This window comes from Penaeus chinensis, chromosome 1, assembly GCF_019202785.1.
Source record: "Penaeus chinensis breed Huanghai No. 1 chromosome 1, ASM1920278v2, whole genome shotgun sequence".
Classification (NCBI taxonomy): domain Eukaryota; kingdom Metazoa; phylum Arthropoda; class Malacostraca; order Decapoda; family Penaeidae; genus Penaeus; species Penaeus chinensis.
The window spans coordinates 20,076,526-20,091,569 of record NC_061819.1 but is presented as its reverse complement, the minus strand read 5'-3'; the positions used below and the strand labels follow the sequence as shown (position 1 = coordinate 20,091,569).

At 39.5% G+C, this 15,044-nt stretch overlaps 2 protein-coding genes across 2 annotated transcripts in view; one reads left to right on the top strand and one right to left on the bottom strand.

The window, feature by feature from the left end:
• Nucleotides 1–1,096: 1,096 nt before the first annotated feature.
• LOC125043317 (glucuronokinase 1-like) lies at nt 1,097–3,363 on the top strand (the record flags this gene model as incomplete). Its single annotated transcript, XM_047639768.1, is given in 2 exon segments — nt 1,097–1,359; nt 1,494–3,363. Coding segments are annotated over 2 exon segments (353 nt in total), but the record flags the coding sequence as incomplete, so codon positions are not given.
• A 2,246-nt stretch (nt 3,364–5,609) lies between these two features.
• The window catches only part of LOC125041760 (titin-like), a 21,607-nt gene continuing 12,172 nt past the window's right edge, over nt 5,610–15,044 (bottom strand). The window contains exon 2 of the mRNA XM_047637451.1: nt 5,610–9,191. Within this exon, the coding sequence (XP_047493407.1) occupies nt 5,991–9,191 (3,201 nt within the window). The 3' untranslated portion in view covers nt 5,610–5,990. The remainder of the gene's footprint in view (nt 9,192–15,044) is intronic.

Here is a 15,044-nt window from a genome sequence, read left to right as displayed (position 1 = left end):
TTATATATATATACACACACACACACACACACACACACACACACAACACACACACACACACACACACACATACACATACACATACACATACACATACACATACACACACACACACACACACACACACACACACACACACACACACACACACACACACACACACACACACACACACACACAATTGTATATATATATATATATATATATATATGTATATATATGTATACATTTGTGTGTGTATATATGTATGTATATATTATACATATGTATATGTATATATGTATATATATATGTATATGTATATGTATATGGTCTGGTAGCAGGAGCGATGAACTCGATCAACAAGATCATTTGGAATTGTCGGTACCTATTCAGAAGAACTAAGCTATGTGTCTCCAAGGCCTTGATACTGCCAGTTTTGCTGTATGAAAGTGAAACCTGGATGCTATCTAGTGTCTTGGAGTCTTGTCTTGATGCCTTTTGTAAAAAGTTCCTCTGCTGGATCATGGGGTACAGTTGGCAGGCCCATGTGTCCAACAGAAGGCTACACCATAAGACTAGCATGGGACCTGTTACTTACACAACCTGGGACTGCCAACTCATGTTATATGGGCACCTAGCTCTTTTCCCTGTGGATGACCATGCCCATCAAGTAGGGTCACATATATACACATATATACGTGTATGTATGTATGTATGTATGTATGTATGTATGTATGTATGTATGTATGTATGTATGTATGTATGTATGTATGTTTTTATGTATGTATGTATGTATGTATGTTTTTATGTATGTATATATGTATATATGTTTTTATGTATGTATGTATGTATGTATGTATGTATGTATGTATGTATGTATGTATGTATGTATGTATGTATTAACATTTGCAAGATTTTAATGCAAATAGAAAGATGTGTGTAGGTAACAGATGTAATTGAGATTGAGTAAATGCATTCATAGTTATTAGTGTCATTTTACTAATAGAAGTAAGAGATAATGGCCTTTTGTGTAGTTTATTTATGATGATGCTGATATTAAAGTATTGGATAGTCAATTATTATATGAGTTAATTTTTGAATCTTGTTGTTTCAGGAGATGATAAAGTTTTAGAGGGAATGAAAAAGTTTGCAGACCTAACTGAAGAAGCTAAAACAGCCATCAAGAATCACGATTGGTCTACCCTAGCTGACCTAATGAATTCCAATTTTGAAATGCGAAGAGAACTGTATGGTGATGCGGCTCTGGGTGTAGATAATCTGAAAATGATTGAGATCGGCTGCAGTTTTGGTGCGGCTGTGAAATTCCCTGGCAGCGGTGGTGCTGTATTAGGCTTCCTGAATGACCAGAGTCGAATGGTTTGTTGACGATCTTGTACTTTTTTCAAGATGTTTTTATGGCAACTTAGTTTAGTTGAGTCACCTAGTTACATTTATTAGGAATAAAAGAAAATACAAATTAAGAATTATAATATCTTTTTTTCTTTTTTCAGGAGGAACTTCGTCATCGTTACCAGCAGGAAGGTTGTGTGGTTGTTGATATCATTCCCAAAAAACCAGTGCGAAAAAGTGACAGCATTTGAGAAAGTGTGTGGTTAGCATTATTGTGCAAATATGTTATTTTTAATCGTTGCTCTAAATTATTTATAGGTTAGAGCAGTCCCTAGCCAACCAGGCATTTTTTGCAATTGCACACCACTTACCCAACAATTGTATAGTTTTGAGTCTTTATTTGCTTCTTTGAAGTAACAAGGAATAGGCATTAGTTTTTACTAATTTATCTTCTTAATGCATGGCTAACCTGAGGTGAATATCATAAACTCATTTTTTTTCCAATGATCAGCTTGCACTCTTTAAGTCTTGAGTAGTAGCTTTGCTTCTCAAGGTCTTCTCACACATCCATCATACCTTCTGTCCGTTTTGTATACACACTTGACTTTGCTTGCTGGTGTTTTGTGATTTTATAGAGTATCAGACTAATGTGAACCCATGAACCATTACTACTGATGCAGCTTGAGATGTTGATTATGGCTGTCAGTTACCAATTATTGAACAGGTATTAGTATTAGCGAGACCTATTGTAAAAGTTGTGATGGATGCTTTAATTTCTCTTGAATTGCTGTTTCATATAAATTGAGATTCAGGGTAATCATGTAACTACTGCAGAAATGCACATTGATAATACCTGCAAGTGAGGATGAAAAGTATGATATAATTCCAGTATTATAAGTTATTTTTAATCATATTTTGGTATACTTTTATGTACTCTATTCTTGTATGTGACAACATTTATGTATTGTGCAATCCTCAGGCTTTATGGATAATCCTTGGATGAATAATGTTACTTGGATGTAATTATCTTATGAAGAGCTCTACCTAAAATATTATAATCATAGTTTAACAAGATGAGTTCTAGACGAAAAAATGCATTGTCTAATGATAGTGCTGTAAGTGAATTTTTTAACCATATGATAGGTTAAGATAACTAATTAAGATTCATATATTGTTTGTTATACTTGGGCTGTGAATATTCATTGCAGATATTTTTTATTCATACAGAGGATGGTATATTTTACTATACCATTATATCAGTTATATTTACTGACTGCATGAGGTACCATACTAGCATAGGCATGGTGAGGCTGTTAACTGCAGTAGCAAAATGTAATACAACTGCTGTATTTCCTTGAAGCTTTTAAGCATTTTAAGAATCGTGCTTCTTTTTGGTTGGCAATAAATTGACTCATTATAAAATATTAGGATTTATAAGGTATGTTTTTTTTGGAGCAGTTAGGGTTATGGTCAATTTTATGTGGAGAGTCTTAGATATATTGTTATTGTTATTGGTGTTGTGATGCTCAAATAATTAATATGTCCTGAATTTAGGATTTTTAAGATAAAGTGATGCACTATATTAGATGTAGGTGTTGGCATTGTCTTCCTGAAAAAACAAAACAAAAAACAGTGTGCTGAGTTTAGTGTATCTGAGGATTCAGAAAATATCATGAATGATTTTTCTATTTCCAAGACAATATTAAAAATAGTTTTAGCAACTCTGTACTACCTATGTGATACAATACACTACCTGTGCTTGCAAGTAAATGGAGGGGGGGGGGGGCCTTGCCCAGAATTATAAGAGCATGTTTAAGATTATTTCCAAGACATTCCCTGCATGTCAAATAGATAAAGACATCCCCCAGATAGATGGTGTTATGTCTTTTCTGTTTTGTGTATTGTAAGTGTATTTTCCTGCTTTATATCTTTTTAATGTGTTTTTACTTTATTTATTACTTGAAAATTTCTCACTGTTAAACAACATGCAATATGCACTTTGTTGAATTTGTAATAAATGTTTTATTTTGATGGAGATTTTTTTCTGCATATGATATTTTTTTTTTGCTCTTCCATCCTTTGAAATAATTTTTTCATTGGAGCAAGGACAGGGAGCCAATGAACTTCAAAAAAAAACTTACAGAGGACTAATTAGATTGCTTGAGAAAACAGTAATATACATTGTTTGAAAAGAGATCAAGTAAATTGAGGATTGTATGAAAGAGTTTGTCCATGAAATTATGAACAGTAAAAGTTAGATATATAATGGTGTATGTGTGCGTATTTGATGGTACTTTGAAAATGAAAAGAAAAAGGGTTAGACCAAGGTCTGGAAGTACTTATATAGACCTTGGCTTAGAGCATATTATGTGCAAAGCAAAATAAGTCATTCATAATTTTTAAAGATGTAAAAAGGCACTGCAGCATTACTCTTTATGAAAAATAATATGTCTGGTATTCAAATACGCAACACAACAGTAAATACAGTATTTAGAAACTCATTAACAATACGACACATGAGAGTAATTTCTGATTTAATTTCTGATTTTTAAAATAATATATGATAAATTTTCTCATGTATAGCATTTCATGAGAACTTGCTTAGAAACCTTCCTTCCTTTGCTTATCATATCACTTTTAAGAAGAAAATATGTTTTAATGTTTATTGTTTTATAAAGAAAATGTTTATTTAGAAATGATGAAGCTTGATGAAGTATTGATGATTAAAGAAGTGTGCTTACTGAAAATGCCTAATAAAGGAAAAATCTTTGTTAAAAATATATATATTACATCAACTGCTGACTTAGTATAGACTGTTTTTGATTAAGTGAATCTATTTGAAAGTATCAAGAAGACACTATGGTCTATAAAAAGACAAAAAAAATGTAGCATTTATTACAAGATACTCGGTTAAACTTCATATCTGTTGTTAACAAAACAAACTGGATATGTCATAAATCAAATACGAAACATTGTTATTAAGCCTCTTCAGATACTGAAATAAAAAGATTCTTTCTTGCTTTGAGACACATTATTAAGCTCAGATGTACCCGCCTATTTAGTGCAAGAAGGGAATAATGTATTTTTTCTTTCATTCATTCAAGAAATCCAACTATAGTTCTAACCCTATTTATATCTCTCCTTCATACTGTCAGAATAATGATTTTGTGAAATATGTGCCTACATCCAAATGCCCCCCCCCCTCCCACCCCCCACCCCCCACCCCCAACACACACACACACACACAAACACACTATGTATGTCTGTTAGACTGTATCTGTCCATCGGTATGTCTGTCTGACTGTCTGCCTACATATCTGTCAGTCAGTCAGTCTTTCTCTCTCTCTCTCACACACACACACACACACACACACACACACACACACACACACACACACACACACACACACACACACACACACACACACACACCAACACACCAACACACACCAACACACACACACACACACACACACACACACACACACACACACACACACACACACACACACACACACACACACACACACACACACACATACACACATACACACTTTCTCTTCCAAACATGTAATTGAAGTCAGTTGCTATGCAATGGATTAAGCAGCAGACGAAGCAGCAGACGTCCCTGCTAGTCAAAGAGAATATTAAATAGCAGACTGGGCACCGGGCATGTTGGTGTGTCACAGTTGAATATAATATTGAGCATTTGATATTTTACACATCACTCTTCACTCTTTACAATTTATACTAATTGTAGCTGTTAAGTACCCTCTCATTTTTTCTCTCTCCCCTGCTTACTCTGTCTCTGTCTGTCTCTCTCTCCCTCTCTGCCTTTCTCTCTCTCTCTCTCTCTCTCTCTCTCTCTCTCTCTCTCTCTCTCTCTCTCTCTCTCTCTCTCTCTCTCTCTCTCTCTCTCTCTCTCTCTCTCTCCCTTTTTCTCTCTTGAGTGAGTGTGTCTGTAATAAACTTTCAAAAGTTTATATAAATGTGCATAATTAATGTATACTTTTTATATTTCTTCTTGGTTTATTTCCTTCCATTTTGCAGTCATCGCTCTATTCTTTATTTGCGAGAAGGTCTCAGGAAGTACCTGTGTGCATACAAATGAAGATGCCTGTATGTGTTTTGAATATGTTTTTGCATTGTAAAAGTGTTTTATATAACCCAGATATATAAGTGTGCATTTAGTAGGCAAGCATTGTCATCTTTTCACTCTGAACGTTCTTTCCATAATGTTTTTTTTGGTTGGAGGGCGATTGATTGATAAGCAAGTAAACATTTTATAATTTTATATATAGAATTACATGTACATCATTTGATGATGTTATAATAATAGGGTAATGAATGCCACGAATCCAAGGTACACAAACATTGAGACATGTTACATTGTCTAGAAACTCTAATCTTATTCGACTTTGTCAAAGTGTTCTTAAGCTTTGCTTATGACCTCAGTTGTCTTCGAAAATACAGTATAGCTTTCGTATAAATAGTTAACGACAAGGTCTTAGCTTTATATTAATACATCATTACTAGATACTGTTGTCAAAGATATGTTTATACAATTCCTACCAACACCAGAAGACATTCCAGTATTTTTGTTCTTAGGGTACAGTGTATGATACAGCATTTCTTGACAGACATTGTTCCTTTCGAGCCTACCACACAGGACGGTGGGAAGGATTATTGTAGTTCCAAGGATAACCGTAGTTGGTTTCGTACTGGCTTTGTGGAGCGACCTGCCCTGAGTAAAATTGGAAAGGACCCTGATAACCTTGCCTGTAGGGGGACCTTGCTGGCATAGCATTCCTGAAGTTGAAAGGAGAGAACTGAGAAGGTGAGTTGCTTTGTTGGCCGAAACTTGGTCCATATATCTGGTAGTTCTGTGGGGTGAAATCTAGGTTCCTGGAAGGCTCGTTGATTGACTGTGGGTAAAAGCCGTTTCTGCCGTACAGCTGTGGGTAGCGAGACTGCATGAAATAGTCAAAGTTGTGTCCAGCTGGCATGTCATAATCAGGGTAAATTATATCATCATCATCACTGTCATCGTCCTGGAAAGGGATTGGCTCGGGGTGGAAATGACCAAACCTCTGAGGAGTCTGTGGGCCGTCAAAGTAGTCCTGAGATTCCACTGTGGGAAATGTGGGTCTTCTCATCGGCAGCTGTGGGTGGAAAGGGAAACTTTGCTCAAGGAATTCTTGAGTTGGTTGTTGTTGCCCCTCGAATTCTGGGAAATTTTCCTCAGTCAGTGGCTGGTCGTCTCCATCGTCCTCGCTCCGGATTGGAAGAAAAAAATGTTTCTCATTGTCCCACTGGTCAGGGAAGACAGGGAGGCTCTGGGTGGGCTCTTTATCCTCGGGAAAAAATATCATCTGGCTGTCATTTTCATTGGGGATGAGAAATGTCTGATTGTCGACCACAATGGGCGTCAGCTGATCAGCCTCGTCTGTCTGTGCCTCTTCAGCAATGGGCGGCAGAGGCTCGTCAGGGCGGAATGTTTCTCCAGCGATGGGCGTGATGGGGCGGACGGGCAACTGCTCAGACTGCATTTGCACAAAGAAAGGACGCTGGTCTGCGAAGGGGAGAGGAAGCCTATCGTTTTGGTCGACTTGGGTGTCAATAACCACGATCTCGACTAAGGTTGGTGGTACATATGGCTCACTGGACTCATCGCCTTCCAGTTCCTTCTCTCCTTCGGTCTCTGGGCCCATCACCACAGCAGGATGGAATAAAGTCAAACTGCTGAAGGGCTTGAAGACCATCTCGTCATTATCGGCCTCGGTAGGGAATGGAGCAAAGTCTTCGCCCTCAGACTCCTCACCTTGTGGGTAGAACTGTTCTGGAACATCCTCTTCAGAAGAGGTCTCTTCCGACATGTCTGGAAGGAACCCAGGTATGATTACATCACCTTCAGGGGTGTAGAGGTTCACATTATCCGGCATAGCTTCGTCACTAAAGATCTCATCCTCAGGCATAAATGCACCATCTTCAATCATTGGCTGTTCCTCACCGACATAATAACTGTCCGACGCGATGGGTGCATCGTCGGGGATATACTCCCCTTCATCCATCTGTGGCATATCCTGCTCCATGCCAGAATTTACGTCCAAGTTGTATTCCTCCTCGGGAGTGTAGTCAGCATTCTCGGGCACGAAAGTTTCGCCTTCAGGTACGAAATATACCATGGGTTGGTCATAGGTCTCCTCTTGTGGGTATTCTTGTGGCTCAACATTCACAAGTTCGTCTTCCTCGGAGTCCTCTTCTGGCTCCCTGGTCTCAATGAATTCCTGGCTCATATAAGACACTCTTATTGGGACGAGTTCAGGTATTAAGGGACTAGGTTCAGGATATGCTTGTTCAGGAGCATCAAAGAAACCTTCAGGGGCCCCTTGAGGACCATCAAACGCATCTTCAGAGACGTCTTCAGGAACTTCTTCAAAGATACCAATTGCTTCTACAGGAACCGCACCATCAGAGAAACCTTCAGGGATGTCTTGGGGACCATCGACTTGTGGGACTTCTTCAGGGACAAACATCCCCTCGGGGATCTCCTCACGAATATCATAAAAACCTTCTGGAACTTCTTGAGGAAACTCTTCGGGGACACCAAAGACTCCGGGAATTTCTTCAGGAGTATCAAACATTCCTGCTGAAATCTCGGCTTCAGGGGTCTCTTGAAGTCCATCAAAAATATCTGCAGAAGCGTCTTCGAAGGTGTCAAAGTTATCCTCACGGACAATCAAGATTCCCTCTGGAACTTCCTCTTCGGCATCAGAAAATTCTTCAGGCATCTCTTGAGGCCCATCAAAAACTTCTTCGGGAGTACCAAAATTGTCAATAAATACTTCAGGGACTTCTTCAGGAACACCAAACATTTCTTGTGGGAAGTCCTCAGAGCCCTCAAACACCTCCTCTGGCATATATTCAAGGTCGTCAGAGACTTCTTGAGGAACAGAAAAAGCCTCTTCGGGCACATCAGGGTTCTCATAGATTTCTTCGGGAATTTCCTCAGGGCCATCATACGTCTCTTCAGGCACAAAGCCCTCAGGCACATCTTCAGGCACAAAGCCCTCAGGCACATCTTCAGGCACAATAAAAACATCCATAGGTTCTTCAGAGTTGTCTTCAGGAACGTCAACGATGTCTTTGGGGAATTCCTCTGCTACAAAACCGTCTTCAAGAGGTTCTTCAGGAATGTCAACAAGAGGTTCTTCAGGAATGTCAACAAGAGGTTCTTCAGGAATGTATACAATCTCGGGTTCTTCGTCTGTGTCAGGGATAAAGTACTTCACCCTCGAAGATTCTTGGACCGGGACAGGTACAAGAGGGTTCGCCTGCGGTTCGACAGGGAGCTGTTCCTGCTCGGCGATTGGTTCTTCTGCTTCCTGCTGGGGAACCTGTTGTACCTCTTCGGGTACTTGTTCCTGCTCGGGCAACGTCACCTCCTCAGGCACTTGCTGTTCCTGCTCGGGCGCCCGTTCTTGTTCAAGCACTTGTTCTACCTCTTCGGGCATCTGCTCTTGTTCAGTTACCTGTTCATGGTCTTCCTCCGCTACCTGCTGCTGCTGCTGCTGCACCTGTCCCTGCTCAGGTGTAGTGACGACAAGGGTAGAAGCATCATCGGCAGGCACAGTGCCAGCCGGGTCGCTGGGCACCTTGGAGGTCACATTGACGGACGACTGGGTGGTTACCGGCACACTCAGGACATCTGCCTCAGGATGGCCCTTGACTACGTCTCCTTCAAGGTCGTTTTCTCCGGGTAGTGTGTCGAGGAGCAGCTGCATAAGTTCCTGTTCCGTGTGGGGGGGGTCCGACAGCGGCAGGGAAGCCACTGCTGCTACCCCGAGTAACCATAATATCTGCAACAGAGAAGCGATTGTTAGTAAGTGATAAACCTCACGAGAAATCGAATCAGAAGGTGACGAAATGGAGCACAAAAAGAAGGGGAAGAACATGGTCAAGCAGAAAAATGAATCTGCATGACGTTTTCATTCTCATATTTACTATATGTAAATGTGCGCGTAATGCACATAAAAGTTGAATTCATTCTTTCATACGACCACATTCACCATCCCCTGACCACAGCGCAATATGTAACCATCAGACTGTACCATTACTAATAGCCGCCATCACCATGACTTTGCTTGGAGTCATCATCAGCAAAACCGGTTTACGGAAATTCCCCGGCGTGAGATGGCGCAAGCTCACCCTCACCTGGAACAGGGGAACGCGGAGGGGGAGGGGGCGGGGGAAGGGGGGGGGGGGCGACTGTACATATCATCACTCTTTCTCGGCCACTCTATCGATATTCCATTTCTTTTTTAAGTACTTCTCCTTGTTCAATGCTTTCAACTCCAATTTTCATTTGGAAAGAGAGAGAGAGAAAAAAGGAAGAAAATCTTATTTTCTCATTCCTCTTTTGCTAAGTCTTTGTCCTCCTCCTCCCCGTTTCCCCCTTTCCCCCTCCCCCTCTTCCTCCTTCTCCTCTAGGGCACTGCACCGCGCACGGGATAATCGCTCTTATTGCGCCAAGTTCAAGGTTATTCAAGTTCCTTTGTTGGAGATTCAAGGGCAAAGGAAGACAAGATTAAAGGAAGTGGGAAGAGAGAGCAAGCGGGTTGTTAATAGAGATAGAGATACTTAAAATGAATGTGACCAAATGTGACGAGAGGGATAATTAGAAAAGAGAGAAAGAAACGAAACGAAACGAAACGGAAAGAAAGGAAACGAAACAAAAGAAGAGAAAAAAAAGAAGAAAAAAAGAAATGAGAAAAGAGAAAAGAAAAGGATTGAAAAATCTGTATACACAAATGGTGAAAAGAGCAAATAACAACAGATTGGTAGTAAAAGATGACAAAGTCATAATTCACAGTAAATGATAACCATCTATATGATAATGAAAGAGATCATGTCTGACGGGAAATCACGAGTTACATATACCTAATAAAAATAAAAATGTCTTTATATATGTCATGATGAACCATATTTTGATCAGATATTGTCCCTATTATCTATACTTGGTTCCAAATCATTGCTGAATAAAGTGTCAAAAGCTGAAAGACCGAAATAATTTCAGGGAAACAACAGACTGCGTGTAAGTAAGTGTCACCCAAGTTCTTGAGTCGTGTGAAAAACGATGGCGTTCTTTCTAACCGACTTTTAATAAATGGCGGGAAAATTTTTCAACTAAGTTTGGAAGCGGCTAAACTTATGGATGTGAATGAGAGGGAGGGAGGGGAGAGGGAAGGGGAGGGGGCGGGAGAGGGAAAGGGAGGGAGGGAGGGATGAAGGGAGGGAGGGAGGCAGAGTTGGGAAAAAGACAGATAGATAGACAGATAGACAGAGAGAGAGAGGGAGAGAGTATGCCTTTTGGGGAATATTTGACTTTTTTTAAACGTCAATATTACAGCTTTCGACATGTAAAGTTTCAGCTTATATATCGTCTGATGTTAAGCATAAAACCAGGAATATATTCATGTGTGTGTGTGTGTGTGTGTTAGTGTTAGTGTGTGTGTGTGTGTGTGTGTGTGTGTGTGTGTGTGTGTGTGTGTGTGTGTGTGTGTGTGTGTGTGTGTGTGTGTGTGTGTGTGTGTGTTAGTGTGTGTGTGTGTGTGTGTGTGTGTGTGTGTGTGTGTGTGTGTGTGTGTGTGTGTGTGTGTGTGTGTTTGTGTGTGTGTGTTTGTGTGTGTGTATGTGTGTGTGTGCATGTGTGTGTGAGTGTTTGTGTGTGTATGTGTATGTGTGTGTGTGTGTGTGTGTGTGTGTGTGTGTGTGTATGTGTGTGTGTGTGTATGTGTGTGTGTGTGTGTGTGTGTGTGTGTGTGTGTGTGTGTGTGTGTGTGTGTGTGTGTGTGTGTGTGTGTGTACATATATATATATATACACATAAACATATACATATGTATACATACATATATATATACATATATATATATATACACACACATATACACACCCATGCATACATACATAAACACATACATATACGTATACCTATATATGTATATATATATATATATATACACATTTTATATATATATTTTTATTTTAGATAATCAAATACATAGATAAATAAATAAATACATTGATAAGTGAATAAATAAATAACAAATAGGCACACACACACATACTCGTACATATACATATACTTATATACATATATAAGTGTGTGTGTATGTATGTGTTTATACAAATGTATATGCATGTATATACTTTATTTTAGTAGTTGTATGTATGAATCCACGCACTGCATATAACATAAGTAAACAATTAGGAGTGAGATATATGCAAGAAGAATACCATTAAGCAAATTACAACAAAAGAGGGAAAATAGACAGTCGGATATGTTTGAACATTCACTCGTACGCAGAGTAATGATGGGGAGAGAAACACACACAGGAAAGAATTGGAGATAACGAGTCACTAACATGGAAAGAATTAAGTAAGTAAACGCAGGGTGTACCGAGGTGCTTCTCTTTGCCTCCTCCTCCTCCCTCCTATTATTATTTTATTTCCTCAATTTCCCCCTCTTTCTCCTCCCTCTTTCAGTTCTTCTCCTCCCCTGCTCCTCTCTCTTTTAATTCTCCCACCCCCCGTCTTCAACTCTTCTCCTCCCTTTATTTTTCTTTCGTCTATTTTTTATACATCTTTCTCTTCCCCCTCTTCCCCCTCCTTCTTCTCCCTCCCCCTTTTTTTTATAGTCCCTCCTCCTCTTCTCCCCCCTCTCTGCTTGGCTGCGTTTCATCAAATATTTACCAGTCGAGAATCCATGGCCTCCAACCATTGCGTTGTCATTCCAGCGACGTGGCCCTCTTAATCTCTTTCCTCTTCCCCTTCTCCCGCTCTCCTCGCCTCTATTATTTTTGTTTGTCTGTCTGTCTGTTTGACTGTCTCTCTCACTGTCTGTGTCTCATTTGCTCTCTCTGTCTGCCTGTCTCTATCTCTTGTTTTCTTTCTCTATCTCTTGTTTTCTGTCTCTCTCTCTCTTTCTCGTCCTCTGTCTGTTTCTCCTGTGTCTCTCTCGCTCTCTTTTGTTCTCTTTCTACCTGTCTGTCAGCTGTTCTGTGTCTGTCTGTCTCTCCCTCTTCCTCATTTCACCTTCTCATTTTTTCTCTTTACTTATGAATTTTGATCTCATTTTTTTTTTCTTTTAGTTTTCTCTACTTTTTCTTTTTAAGGACTAGAATCTAGTGATACCGTAGTGGATCATCGACCCTCCAGACGGATAAGTGGAATATGCAACACCTTTATAATGACTGGCGTTACGAAGGAGGTTGATAAATAGACAGATAAATAAAGACAATAACCTGAGTGTATGATAATAAGATGACTTACTGACTGATAAAGAGAGATAGGCTGAAATGCCGTTGGCAACTCTGTCAACTCTCCTATTTACAGATTATACAATGATTCACGATTTTTAAAAAAATTGTTTTTCCTCTTCCTGGAATAGTGAGGTGGATTAAATAAAGGATGTGATGAAGAGGAAGAAGAGGAAAGAGAGCAGAAAATGATGAGGAAAGCGAGGGAAAAAATGGATTGAAGAAAGCGAGTGGGAAGAGGAGAAAAAGAAGAGTAAGAGAGTGGGAAAAGAAGCAAAATGAAGAAGGAAATGGGTGTTTAAAAAGGAGGCAAAGAATCGTAATGCAAAGAAAAAGAATGAGAAACAAAGGACAAAATGGACAACAAAGAAAAAACAATAGCGATCCATGGGACAGACAATTATGATAAATATTTGCCACTTTCCCCCTCATTCTTAATCGACTTCTTTTCTCCCTTCTCTATCCTTTCTTCCTTCATTCCCCCTTTCTTCACTCCCCCCTCCCCCCCTCCTATAAATCACAAACACCCCCCCCCACACAAAAAACAAACAAACAAACATGAACAAACAGGTCACAGAAATAACGGAGATTCACCGGATATGCATAACGAGAGGAGGAGCAAAAGAAATGGGGGGGGGGGGGGGGCTGAGGGGGATGATGTGGTAATACTTCTTCAATTACGGAAATAACGTTGTACAAAATAGCGGGTTTGCAGTTCTAGTGAGCGAATTCAAAAATCAAAAGCTAGACGGATCGAAGCGGCAGTTCGAATGCGCTAGAATGTCATCGCTTACTAGAACGTGGGACTACGAGGGCAGATGTGTTTTGTTTTGATGTGGAGATAAAGTTTAGTTTGCTTGTTATTGTTTTCTTATGTTTTCGTCATTCAAATTAATGATTATGATTATTATTATGATCATTGTCACTATCATTATTGTTTTTCTTTATATGTATCATTATTATCTTCATTGCCATTGTCATTATCATTGTTATTTTTGTTTTTGTTATCATTATTATTGTTGTTATTATTATTATTATCATTATTATTGTTATTTTTGTTTTTGTTATCATTATTATTGTTGTTATTATTATTATTATCATTATTATTATTATTATTATTATCATTATCATAACCATCACTACTATAATCATTATTAGGACTATCATCATTATCGGTATTATTACTATCCGTGGTATGTTCCTTTTCATTACAATTATCAGAATCCTTATCATCCTTATCATAGTCAAACCTTATTATTTCCTTATTATCATTGTATTGATTATTTAGTTAATATCACCATAATAACCAACGTTCTCGTTACCCTTCTGGAGATAAGTTCATATATTTCCCACATGACTTTGGCGTTTACTGGACACGCCACCTAAACAAACCGCTTTAAAAATTTGCAGGAAACTGCCACCGAGTATCAAACGCAACATCCCCGTCAGATGACCGGAGTTTGTAAGTCCCGCAATGCCTGACGAAGCAGTTTCGAAAAGAGACCGAACCAGTTATGTCATGAAACATAATTCCCGATCGGTATCGACTCCTGGATTCGAGCGAGACTAGCGAACCGTTGTAGCGAACAGCCGCTAAGAACCGCAAGAGCGACAGACGTTCAGGAAATGCGGCGAATTCTCCAACTCAAGCGCAGAACTTGAGGGATTTAGGAAGTGCACTTAATTTGCAATGTCTTTGAAGCTGGAGAAGAGAATTTTTTGTTTGATGACAAAGGGAAACATTCAAAGAATATACAAAAGAAGATCGTTCTAGAACGTATAAAAATCTTTCGCGAAGAAGAGGAAAGATAATAATAATAATAATAATAATAATAATAATAATAATAATAATAGTAATAATAAGAAGAAGGAGGAAAAAAAGAAGCAAGAAAAGAAGAGGGAGAAGAAAAAGAACAAAAAGAAGGGTAACAACATGCATAACTCAAAAGACTATGAATTACACTACAGAGCCGGATATCCGTAGACCTACGTGCACGAGCCGTAATGCCTGACACCGAGCATTTCTACCCCGACGTATTCGGAGGGATCATTACCCACGACGGGCGATTCGGTAACCCGACACTCATCCCGCCCACTTAGTCCCGTCGGGGCAAGATAACGGCTTCCCACTCGGAAAGTCTCTGTCGTGGAAGTATTTGCTCGCGTCGAGGCAGAGGTCATGAGCATAGACGAAGAGGAGGAGGTGATTGCAAGGAGACTGCAGCATGGCGGGGTTCAGAAACCACTTGAAAAGTCGTTGCTCTCTCGCGCTCCCTCCTTCACTCGACGCTCCGGCTCGAGAAGCCTCTTGCTCTGCCTTCCTTTTTCCTCTCCCTTTCCTCTCCTCTCCTTCGTTTGACTTCTCTCTGTTCTCTTCATTCTTATTTCTCT